The sequence below is a fragment of the Frankliniella occidentalis genome, unplaced genomic scaffold (genome assembly GCF_000697945.3).
Source record: "Frankliniella occidentalis isolate FOCC.00 unplaced genomic scaffold, Focc_3.1 Scaffold19, whole genome shotgun sequence".
In the NCBI taxonomy this organism is placed as follows: Eukaryota; Metazoa; Arthropoda; class Insecta; order Thysanoptera; family Thripidae; genus Frankliniella; species Frankliniella occidentalis.
Window position 1 is genome coordinate 290,741 of NW_026267149.1, and position 11,078 is coordinate 301,818.

Consider the following 11,078-nt stretch of genomic DNA (forward strand, 5'->3'; position numbering starts at 1 on the left):
TAAAAACGGACGTAATTTCTGGACGGTCCCTTACGGGCCGAGCGCACATGCAACCCAGCCGCACGTAAGATAAGAATGCGGTAAAGCATAGCATAACTACAAGGGTGCGCGGGGTTAATCAGGCAATCACCTGAGGGTTAGCCCTCTGGTACACATCAGGGGAATCTTTATTTTCTCCTCGAACCGCAACATCTGAGGCGGCAGAATAGTTTCAACTCGACCCGCGACAGACTGCTGCTACCCGCGGACGGGAAGCGACTTCCTCCACCGTCGTGCAAACACAATAACCGGCCGTTGTGCAGCGGAGTTGTGTCACCGCCGACCCGGCCCCCGACCCAACCCGCTGGCGAACAGCAGCAGAAGCAGCAGCAGCAGAAGCAACGCCTTCCTCGGCTCGGACCGGCCCGCCCAGTGGCAGCAATCTGCGCTGCACTGTCCCCCGCTGGAGTGCGCAGTGGAGGTGGATGTGAGTGCGCCTGGAGCACGGGGGACGCGGCGGCCACGCCCGCCCCCTCGCCTCTCTCGTCACTTTCCCATTCAATCCTCCCCCCCCCCTCCCTCCCTCCCTGCAGCTAGCGCCGTCCACTTCCTCTGCATGCCGCCGGACTCCCCGCTCGCTGGTGAAGCAGACCGTGACCGTGCAGCCGCACCTGCGTGTTTTTGTCGCTTCGGAGAGTGAGGCGTCCCCGGCGTCATCAGCGGGGTTGCGCGGGCGGGGAGGGCGTCGTCTGCCGAGGGTGGTCGTCCCGGAGACGGGGTGCTCGTCGGGGCGGCCGCAGCCCTCAGGGTCCGTCCCGTGTGCGCTCGTGGGCCTCGCGGCTCCCCCTGCCGCCCCCGGCGGTGGCCGCTCACTCGTGCGGCTCGAGCGGGGGCGTGGCGGCGCGCGGCGGCAGAGCGGCTGGAGCGGCGGGGGCGGCGGCGGCGAGTGGACGCTGCGCCGTCATTCAGTCGCCGATCGTACGCCGCCGGACGAGCCGCGCCGCCACCGCCGCCCGGAAGGATACGCGTGTGCCGGAGCCGCGCTGACCGCCACCGCTGACGGGCAGCCCCGCGCGCATCCGCGCCCACCTGCAGCAGCTGCAGCAGCAGCAGTCAGAACCTCCCGCAGGACTGCGTAGTGCCCTGGAGTCCAACAGGGGCACTCCCTCCCGAGGAGGCCGTTCACACTCCTCGCTGCTGGAAGTCCGCGCTTCCGATCAGCGCCTGCTGCAGCCCGTGCTCCAGCCCCGGGGTCCAGGACGGCGGCGGCCTTGACGACGAGCAGTAGCGCCCGTCGCGGGGGATGTGGAGCGAGGATGGGCAATGGAGCGGCGCGCTGCAGCAGCAGGACGACGCCCTGCGGGTGAGGCTGCGCCAGGCTGCGGGGCTCGCGTGCGACTGGTGACGTGACGCGCCTGACGGGCCGCGGCGGGCAGTGCGTGCGCGGGGGCCAGTGAGCCCGCGGCCAGCGGACACCGGCGGCCACCATGGCGAACCTCTGCGTCGGCAAGGCGGTCATGGTGTTCTGCAACGCACTATTTTTGGTGAGTCGGGTTTTATTGTAGTGTCTTTTGAACGCAGCAGGGAATTAATCGCGCCCCGAGCTCCCGGAATCTTTTGACTTCCGGGCATGATCTCCGATAGGCCTATATACTGTCCGCAGCTAGTGTCTTGATTAGGTTTTTTGCAGTTGCAGTTGGCTCAGTCACATTTGGGCAACTGATATCTGAGGGAATCGGAAAGTCTACTAGCTCTCCGCTGATCCTCCACGGCAGTGCTCTGCTAATCAGTGGCAGCGCCTGTTGATTCACACCCCCCGCTCCCCTCCCCTCACCCCCGGCACCCGCCGCATTGAATAAGTTGTTATGTTAGGTGTCGTCCGCGCGGCGCACGCAGACGGAGCGGAATCGATCGACAGTGATTATCCGGATTCAGATCGGTTTTTGTTCCGTCTTGCGAAATACGCCCAGTGCCGGCTCTGCTTGGCTGGGTCAGACTGCTCGTAATGCGATTCGCCGTGCTGCTTGTGGCTAAAGAAGTTTTTTTTTTGCGTTATCCCATTTTTTTACACTCTTTCTTGGCTTTGTAGAAAGTGGGGCGGGCTAATTTGGACGACGTTTGCATGAAATAAACAGAAAGTTTGTTGAATAACATCGTTACACATTTTATTAAATATTTTATTTTTCTTTAGTCCGGTGGGTTTCTCTGGTAGCATCAGTAGCACGTATTAAGACAAAGGCAGAACGTAGTTGAGTGACGTCCTGTTTGGATGCAGCGAACCGAGATGAGCAAACCTCAGTCGGCATCGGCAATCACTGTAACGGGACGCAAGTTTCAATATTGGTATTTACGACGCATGCGCAGTCGGCGTGCAGAGAGCGCGGGAACGGGAGGACGGGGGGCGACGGAGGGGGTGGGCGTGGCGGGGCGGAAGCGGGGGCAACCAAGTGTGACATGGGAAACGCAGTGCCTACGCGCGTCCACGCCCGCCCGCTCCTGTCCTCGCAACCACAGCCAAATAGCGAAGAGTGTCCGCTCCCCTCATAAAAAAGGGATGGACGGGTGGACGGACGGACGGACGGACGGACGGACGGACGGACGGACGGACAGACGGACGGACAGACGGACGGAGAGATAGACAGACAGACAGACAGACAGACAGACAGACAGATAGATAGATAGATAGATAGATAGATAGATAGATAGATAGATAGATAGATAGATAGATAGATAGATAGATAGATAGATGCAGGAGGTGGCATGCGGAGCAAGCTATGCAGGCGCTAATTGGTCTCGTCCAGCTGTCCAGCAATGAGCTGACTCCTCCCGCACGGCTAAACTCTCCGTACTGTCCTTTTTTTTCGTCCACTTCGGGCTCCGTCGCCTACTGCTCGTTTTCTTCTAGCCGGGTCATGGGATACTAGCATAATGTATGGCATAATGGATTAGGCCACTATTCTTGGCAATTGGTGAGGCAAAAAAAATGTATCGTCGTTAGAACTAAAGTGATTGCGGGAGAGTGGCGGCGGGGAGGCGAAGGCGCTCGTGAAGTATTTCAGAGTGCATCTCTCATCGCGAGGATTGTTCGCTTCCCGGTGATGTCGCCGTTAATATTATGCAAACGTCAAACTGCGTCAAAGTACTCGCAAATTGTGGACGGAAAAAAAGTGATTATGCCCGTCTGAAATAGCGTCTTTGTTGACTGAGGTATGACGCCGCCCAGTATGACACGCTTGGCATCAAAACACCGATCAAAGAAAAAGTCTATGCGTTTTGTTGAATGTTTCCCGCTTCCCCCTTCCACGTTCTCTTTTCTCCCTGACGCCGTTCGCTAAGCGCGGCAAAGCGCGAGATGGAGTGCCGATTGTGCTGTATTGTGTTTGACGTCAACGTCCCCCTCGTGGTCGTGTTCTTATCGTCACCCTGGTGGCCCCTCGGCCTCCTTATCGTGTCGCCTGACCGCGGAAGGGCAGGCGCCGGCCACCTGCCCGGCGCGCGTCTTCCTCACGCCATCGATTAAATGATGAATAAACACACTTGTCCCTCATGCTCGTCCTGTCCCACGCTTTGTCCCTCATGCTCGTTCTGCATCCTGCGCTCCTTCCAGGCGTCAGACTGATTCTGAAGAGACCTCAAGGGTCTCTGCTTTATGAGTGCGACAAGAACGGAGCTATACTGAAGGAAGGTATAGGAGAGGGTTCTTCGGAATCAGTCGGCTGGGTTGTCGAGGTGCTGGGCGCGCGTGCTCCTGTCCCACACGTTGTCCATCATGCTCGTCCTGTCCCACACTTGTCCCTCATGCTCGTCCTGTCCCACATGTTGTCCCTCATGCTCGTCCTGTCCCACACGTTGTCCCTCATGCTCGTCCCGTCCCACACGTTGTCCCTCATGCTCGTCCTGCATCCTGCGCTTGTTCCAGGCGTCGGGGCTGGGCGCCGTGGTGCTGGGCGCGCTGCTGCTGTCGGACGCGCCGCGCGTGCTCCTGTCGCGCCTCATCCTGGCGGCGAGTGCGTCCGGGACGGGGCTGGCGCTCACGCCGCCGCAGCCCTTGCTGTACTACGTGTCGCTGGCCGCCATGGGGCTGGGGCTGGTGGTGTGCGCCGTGGCCGTGCTGGGCTGCTGGGCCTCCTGCCTGCGCTCCTACTGCATCCTGGGCACGGTGCGTATATGTAGCAGCGCGCGACGAACTAACCCATCCCATCGCACTACTCTCAGATGTCCTCTAATAAATCCTGTCCATGGCCATGCAGTACCTGTTCCTGCTCACGCTGCTGCTGCTTGGGGAGATGGCCGTGGGCGCGCTCGCCGTGCTCGGCCCCCAGTTCCTCGGGCTGGCCGTGGAACACCCAAGGCTGACGGACGCTCTGCAGCGCGGCTACGGCGTGCCGGGCAAGGAGCAGTTCACCGCCGCCTTCGACCTGGCCCAGGTCTCGGTGCGTATGGTTCTCCACTCCAAAGACGGGTCCATGAGTCCAGAGAGTAATATCTCTTTTGATGCAGCTCAGGTGCTGCGGAGTGACCGGCGGCGCGGACTACCACTCGTCCTGGTGGCACCTCCGCGAGCTCGGGCAGCGCGACCTGCTCGTGCCACTGTCCTGCTGCCAGCTGGACAACGCCCGCGACTCGGACAGCTTCCTGGACCCGCGGCCCTCCAACCTCACCCTCTGCCAGTCGCTGCAGCAGGACACCATCCGGCCACAGCGCCACATGGAGGTACAGTACGCGCGCTCCGGGCCTCGCTCTAGGTGCGGCCGGCCTCTTGTGCGATCCGATCGCAGTAACCCGAACCGATCGCTTCGGTAATCACTGACAGCAACACCCAAGGTCGCAAGGACGCGGAGCCAGTGCGGCCCGCGGCATTCGCGGCAAGGCACGCAGATCTCCAGGGGGAATTCCAAAACCATCAACAAAATATAAATTGCACACATTTTCTTCACTAATTCTACGCGATTTGTTGTCAGTTTCACACCCGAAGCCGCCCGAAACTTTTCTTTCCTCCACTTCCTGAAACCTCAATGAAACACTTTCTGTATTTCGTTTTGAGCAGGGCTGCGGCGCCAAGCTGGGCCGGTGGCTGAGCGAGCAGCTGCAGGTGCTGGCGGCCGCGGGCGCTGCGCTGGTCCTCGTACAGCTACTCGCCCTCCTCGCCGCCATCCTGGTCTGCGTGCAGCTGCCCCGCTGCCGGCAGAAGCGTCAGGAGGAGCGGCTGCAGCTGCAGGAGCAGCAGGAGATGCAGCTGCGCCTCACGCCCCGCAGCGAGAACGGCTTCCTGGACTTTGACCACACCGCGGACAAGTACGCCAACGGGTGAGTGCACGCTGCGCAGTTGGGGAGGGGCTACGGTGGCCGACCGGGCTGGTAACTGAGTCAGCGCCTCTTCCAGGGGAGACACGCCGCCAGGCGACAACAACAACACCCTGCTCGGCCGCCTGGGCTCCGGCCTGGGGCCGCCCGCCTACAAGCACCAGGGCCACCAGGGCTACGGCCCGCCGCCGCGGTCGTCCGGTCTCATTGATATGGTGGACGCCTCCGTCTACCACCTGCCACTGCCAACCGAGATAACCCCCATGGTGAGTGCAGAACGCGACGAGTACCTCGCTCGCACAGAGTGAATCCAACGTGTTCCCATTTACTCAAGGATCTGTGCTATCTCTCCAGGTGTCCCCCGGTGGCAACCTTGGCCCCCTCCACATGGGGATGGGGTCACCAGTGGTGTCGCAGGGCAAGTACATCACCACCGAGGAGGTCGTCTACCACCAGACCGACAGCGGGGCCGTCAAGTACAGTCTGCCGCCCCGCAGGGGTCACCCGGAATCAGGTAAAGCACTGAAACCCGCGCGCGGAAAAAAACGACATTGGGCTTCGCATTATCCTCAAAACTTCCCCCCGCTCTACTGTACGCAGGCATGCCGCCCAAGCCTCCGCCCAAGCCCCTGATCGTGCCGTACGACCTGTGCAACTGCGACCTCCAGAAGTTCTACCAGACGGGCTTCCACGACGGCCACGCCCAGCGCCTCTCCACCGCCCTGGAGCCCAGCCCGTACCAGTACGTCGAGGAGCTGAGGGCCAGTCCTTATCAGCAGGCTCTGGCCTACCACACCAAGCGGAGCAGCACGAGGTGGGTCGAGCCGGGCGAGGACCTCCGCGTGGTCTTGGCGACGTCACTCTCCTGAGAGTAGCCGGTTCAACGTCCAACACAATCGTTCTGCCTACAGGCCGAGACGCGACGCCCCCGCCCCCGCACCTGCAGCTGGCGACCGGGGCAGCAGGGCGGGGTACGGTGAAGCCCGCCACAACGACCAAGCGGCCCCGCAAGCAGCCCAGCTGCAGACCGGTGCGGGGGGCGCGCCAGCTGCGGCAGCGACGGCAGCCGCGCCCTCGCCCGTGTCCAGCCCCGCGGCCAACAGGGGCACGCAGCGGAGCCGGAGGAAGCAAGGAGAGCGAGAGAGACAGCTGCTGCAAGAGGCGGCGTGAAGATGGCCCCCGGCGGCTGCCAAAGAGTAGGTGGAGTCCGACAGCCCCAGCGAGGCCTCAGTCTCGCCGCCCGCCGAGTGCGGGGTGGGCCGCCCCGCCCGACGCGCGTGTCTCGCGGGGTGGCCTACCCCGGCCCAGCAGGCGCTCGACCACGTGGGGGCCCTCGGCCACTGTTACAATGTATTGTACTTTTTTTGCGCTGACATTCGAGTACCGAATGCTTTATCATTAAAACTGCTTCCATCGAAAGTCGGACTTTCGACTTTATCTCTAGCACGCGAATCGGCTATCAGCCACATGTCTGTCTGGTGAGGGCTTTACGTACCTTACGTACCCTACGTGCTGGCGGCATGATCGACCTGTGGCCTGACTCATCGAGCGAGGTTAAAGTAGTTGCCGCTACGAGTGTCACCCTCTCACGTCCATTTACTCTTTTCCGTCTCGGCCAGGGTGATTCTGAGAGAGGCTCCGACCAACCCGGGGCCCAGCAGGAGCAGCCGCAGCAGCCGCCGGGGCCCGGCACCGGCGCCGCCCCCCAGGCCTGCCCGCCGGCCCGCGCCGCAGCCCCCGCCGCCCCGGCCCGCGCCCCCGAGGCCACCGCTGCCGTCCCAGACGCAGGGCCGCGGGGAGCACAGCCGCAACCGCAGCTTCGGCGAGGAACTGGTGACGGACCACTTGTTGTTCCCGGACGGCGAGGACCCCTCCAGACTTGGCGTACGTCTCCGCCTCCACACGCACCTCCGGCAGGATGCGCTCGCGCTCACTTGTGGTGCTCGTGCGTTGCAGGGCCGCGTCATCATCCCGTCCATGGTGACGCTGGGCGACGCCAGCCTGCGCGCGAGGACGCCGTTCGGGGGCCGCATGGTGGAGAGCTACGGCCGGAGGAACCTGCACGCCAACCTGGACGGTGGCACGGGCACGGCCAAGCGCAACAGGAATCCGCTGTCGCAGGGCTTCTATGTCGGGGAGGTGCACTACAGCGCGCCCAGGAAGCGCACCCGCACCTTGTACCAGCGGCGGCCTTCCGGCCCCAGCCGGCACGCCCCCACCCCCGCCAGCGCGGCCCGCCCCCGGGAGCAGGGGGCGGACGACCTGCAGGAGGACTCCACGGCAAGGGGGTCCCCGACGGAGCAGCAGCAGCAGGAGGGGGAGAGGACGAAGTGGACGAACCAGAGCATCATGTGGTGACGTGGTGTGACGCGTAGGGCAACAGTGCGTGAGATACAAGTGTGGAAGTGTGAGTGCACAGTAGAAAGCTTGGAGATTTGATGAATGCAGCCTCTCTACAGAAAATTGGAAGGTTTAAGTGCCATGGATTTAAGTAGCTATCGCATTGATGTTTCCTTTAACGAACTCATACATTTGATTTTGAAGGATTATCAATTACGATTGCTTATCTATGTTGACATTTTACGGATGGGGGTTCACGACCTATTCCAGATTAGCCAAAGTAACTTTTTTTTTTCATCTTGGAAAATTTTCTTTGAAGAGAAATTTAATTTTTTTACCTCTCTAGCCATTTAAGGGTATTCATCAGTAAATATATTGAGAGGTGAAAGTACAAATTCAGCTCATAGTTTTCTTTAATACTTAATGTTCAAACCCCCTCTTTTTCTTGTTGTGAAAGTGACGAATTATTACACTGCCTTGTTGAATAAGATACATGTACACATGTTTTTGATCTCCATTTATTAAGAAAAGGAAAGCACATTTAGTATCTAAGTCTAGACTAGTCGCATAGAATCTAATAATTACAAGTATAATAAAAGGCGCAGTGAAAAGTACAACAATAAAGAGGGAAAAAAATGGCAAAGTCCACTCATAGGCTTCATGATTCTTAAAAACAAAGTACAGCAACACCTACAGTCTTTATCAAATAATTAAAAAGTATTGATGCAGTAAGATGCCCAGCAACAACTACGTACAACACATTCATTCTGTCACAATGTTCGTTCTTACGGAATTCATAACAAAGAAAACAAACATCAACAGCAAATTGAAGTGAAAAAAAAATATTTAAAAAACAGGAAAGTAACTTAATTTAAGCTCTTTCCCACTTGTGCAGCGGCGCTGATTTTGGAGAATTCCTCACTCATGAGCTTGTGACTTTGATCCATGAGATCGTTGACGTCAGATACGGTCATTCCCTCAGTCGGAATAGGCGGCAGTATTGAGATGATGATGTTGCCTGCAAAGAAGACCCACGTCAATTCAACCGAGATTCAGAGAATGGCTTAGTCCTAGGGATCTACCGAACCCAGGGCACTCCACACGCAGAAGTATACTCTCTCTCTCTCCACGTACCATTGTCAAATCTGCGTTGCTTCTCGTCCATGAAGTAGTACTGCGAGTACACGATGGGCAGGACTGGGATCCCAGCAGCAATAGCGACGTGGAAGGCGCCCTTCTTGAAGGAGTGGATCTCCCCAGTGTTGCGCCGGGTGCCCTCCGGGAACATCCACAGCTTCAGCTGCACAACACAAATCATTGTTACAGGACACCATCAAGCTCAGCCAGGGCACATGGACACAGGGAAAGCGGCGCGTTTAGATCGACAAACAAGGCCCGAGGTAGTTCGGACGCGTATGGCCGCGGCTGTACAGTGCCACTTCACACCTTCAGCGCGTGGCGCCGCGCTCCCGCATTGGGCCGGCCGGCCGGTCCACGCCGTCCACGCAGATTGCCGCCCCCCCCCTCCCCCCTCTTCGTCTCTCGCGCTAACTTCACAATGCGCCGGTACGTAATTTTATTTCTGGCCAATAGCTAAGTTCATTCGTCTTTGCGTCTTCTACAACTACGTAAAGCAGACGTAGCGTCTGACACGGGACGGGCTGTATATCATCGCCGCGCAAAGAAAAAAAAATCAGTCGAGTCGGACATTGCAAATTCGATGAGGGGTGCGCTTGGGTCCACGTGCACGCAGAGGACTCGGGGGCGAAGTCCTCGGCCCGTCTGGCTGGGCAGCAGCGTGGCGGCCAGCGTGGCACGATGCAGCCGCCCAGTCAGCCGGTCGTTTATCTATCAGCCCGACAGCATCCCTCTCCTCCTCCTGCACCTCCCCACCGTGCCCCTGCCCCCACGGGGGACCGGTCAAGAGACAGCCTGCCTAGCGTCTCTCTCTCTGAGATCACAACACATCTACTACAGCCTTTCTCCTACTTACGTCGTCCCTCTTGAGCTTTGTCGACACTTTGTTGATGGCCTCCCGAGACTTCTCCGAGTTGAGCCGGTCGATGAAGATGACGCCACCCAGCCAGAGGCCCAGGCCGAAGGGCCCGGCGTACAGCACCTCCTTTTTGGACACGATTGTACACCTCTTGAGCGCAGCCCACAATTTGTTCATCCCTGGCAAAGAGAAAGAAATTCGAGTTAATAACAACGAAATGCTGTTTATTTGAGTGAATAGTATTACAAAGATAGAGTAGTAAAATATTCCCACGAAAACGCATGCATCCTGCACACGAGAAGGTACCGGGTCACCAGAGCAGATGCCGCGATGTTGTGGGATTAAATTCCCTCCTAGGCGCCTGGCCACTGCATGGCGCCTTACGGAAAGGAGGGGGTAGGCAAGCCCGTAACTCTGTGGCGTTCGCTCTACGAAACCTGGTTCATAGGTCCATTCACATTGTGCCGATGGGTTCCACAAGAGCCCACTACACACGTATTCGTGGGAATTTTGCCTAATTCGTCTGGCAACACTGATGCCGTACCGCGTGTACCGGGTGCAAGTGCACGCCCCGGAGTGCTGTCGCGGGTTTGCCTACTTGCTCGGGCCAGGCGCTACGGACCCTTACAGCCGGCAGGAGTAGGCAAGCCCCACAACACTCCGTGCAATGATACAACCCGATACAACACGAACGTAACGCGTGACAAAAACGCACAAAACCGAAAATAAAATTGCAATTTGAAAGCGTCATTGAAGCGTTTACAGCTTCCTGAGAGCGCTTTACACTAGGAACACGTTCAAAAACGCTTCCAAAACTGGTCACAGAAATGCTACTTTACTTTCGTTTTCACGCATTTTCTTTGAGCGTTACGTCACGTTGCGACGCCCTGCGCGTGTCGGGGAAGTTGTCTCACCCGTCCCGTCGATGGCATGCTGATGGTTGGCCACCACCACGCACGCCCCGAGGTTCTCCAGGTGGTGCAGTCCTCTAAAGGTGTATTTCTGGCCGATGAAAAAGCCGAAGTGTTTACATACGGCGCTCCATGCTCTGGAAACAAAAAGATTAGACGACGATGAGTACATGCTGAACATCACGAGAACCTTATGGACGCAAATCATGCAGCTGGATGACCTATCAAACGTTTCACACGGAGTAATAAAACTAGGTGTCGAGTCGCGCCGCCGGTGGTTTAGTAGGCGTGGCGTGGGAGACTGACATAAGTGCGAGCGAGCGAGACAGGTGCGGGAGTTCCTGTCCAGCACCTCGCCTTTTCTTCCGTGCGATCGACAGCGGGTACGTGTGGGGCGGTAAAGCCACCATCCAATGACTCTCTGGCGCGCGGGGAATTTCCACCGGACAATTTAATTCGTCATCGCTCACTACTTGACCAGCAGCACGAGCGCCAGCGTATCCCAAGTAACGCAGAAAAGTCATGTTGACGCAATTGTGACCAAATGT

General features: G+C 58.5%; 2 protein-coding genes across 3 annotated transcripts in view; one reads left to right on the top strand and one right to left on the bottom strand.

The window, feature by feature from the left end:
- The first annotated feature begins 933 nt into the window (after window positions 1-933).
- Window positions 934-8,271, top strand: LOC113207771 (uncharacterized). 2 transcript variants are annotated; one of them, XM_026424462.2, is made up of 11 exons: window positions 934-1,523; window positions 3,899-4,138; window positions 4,230-4,412; window positions 4,480-4,692; window positions 5,027-5,286; window positions 5,363-5,549; window positions 5,638-5,797; window positions 5,884-6,097; window positions 6,195-6,479; window positions 6,903-7,167; window positions 7,240-8,271. In XM_026424462.2, the coding sequence occupies exons 1-9, from the start codon at window positions 1,467-1,469 to the stop codon at window positions 6,451-6,453; spliced, it is 1,773 nt and encodes a 590-aa protein (XP_026280247.1). In that variant the 5' UTR covers window positions 934-1,466; the 3' UTR covers window positions 6,454-6,479; window positions 6,903-7,167; window positions 7,240-8,271. The 2 variants fall into 2 exon arrangements, with proteins under 2 accessions (XP_026280247.1, XP_052120404.1); XM_052264444.1 differs by lacking the exon at window positions 934-1,523 and having other exon boundaries at window positions 3,721-4,138.
- The window catches only part of LOC113207773 (1-acyl-sn-glycerol-3-phosphate acyltransferase alpha), a 5,786-nt gene continuing 2,831 nt past the window's right edge, over window positions 8,124-11,078 (bottom strand). The window contains exons 2-5 of the mRNA XM_026424465.2: window positions 10,534-10,667; window positions 9,617-9,798; window positions 8,758-8,923; window positions 8,124-8,641 (exon numbers count right to left, since the gene is read on the bottom strand). Of these exons, the coding sequence (XP_026280250.1) occupies window positions 8,490-8,641; window positions 8,758-8,923; window positions 9,617-9,798; window positions 10,534-10,667 (634 nt within the window). The 3' untranslated portion in view covers window positions 8,124-8,489. The remainder of the gene's footprint in view (window positions 8,642-8,757; window positions 8,924-9,616; window positions 9,799-10,533; window positions 10,668-11,078) is intronic.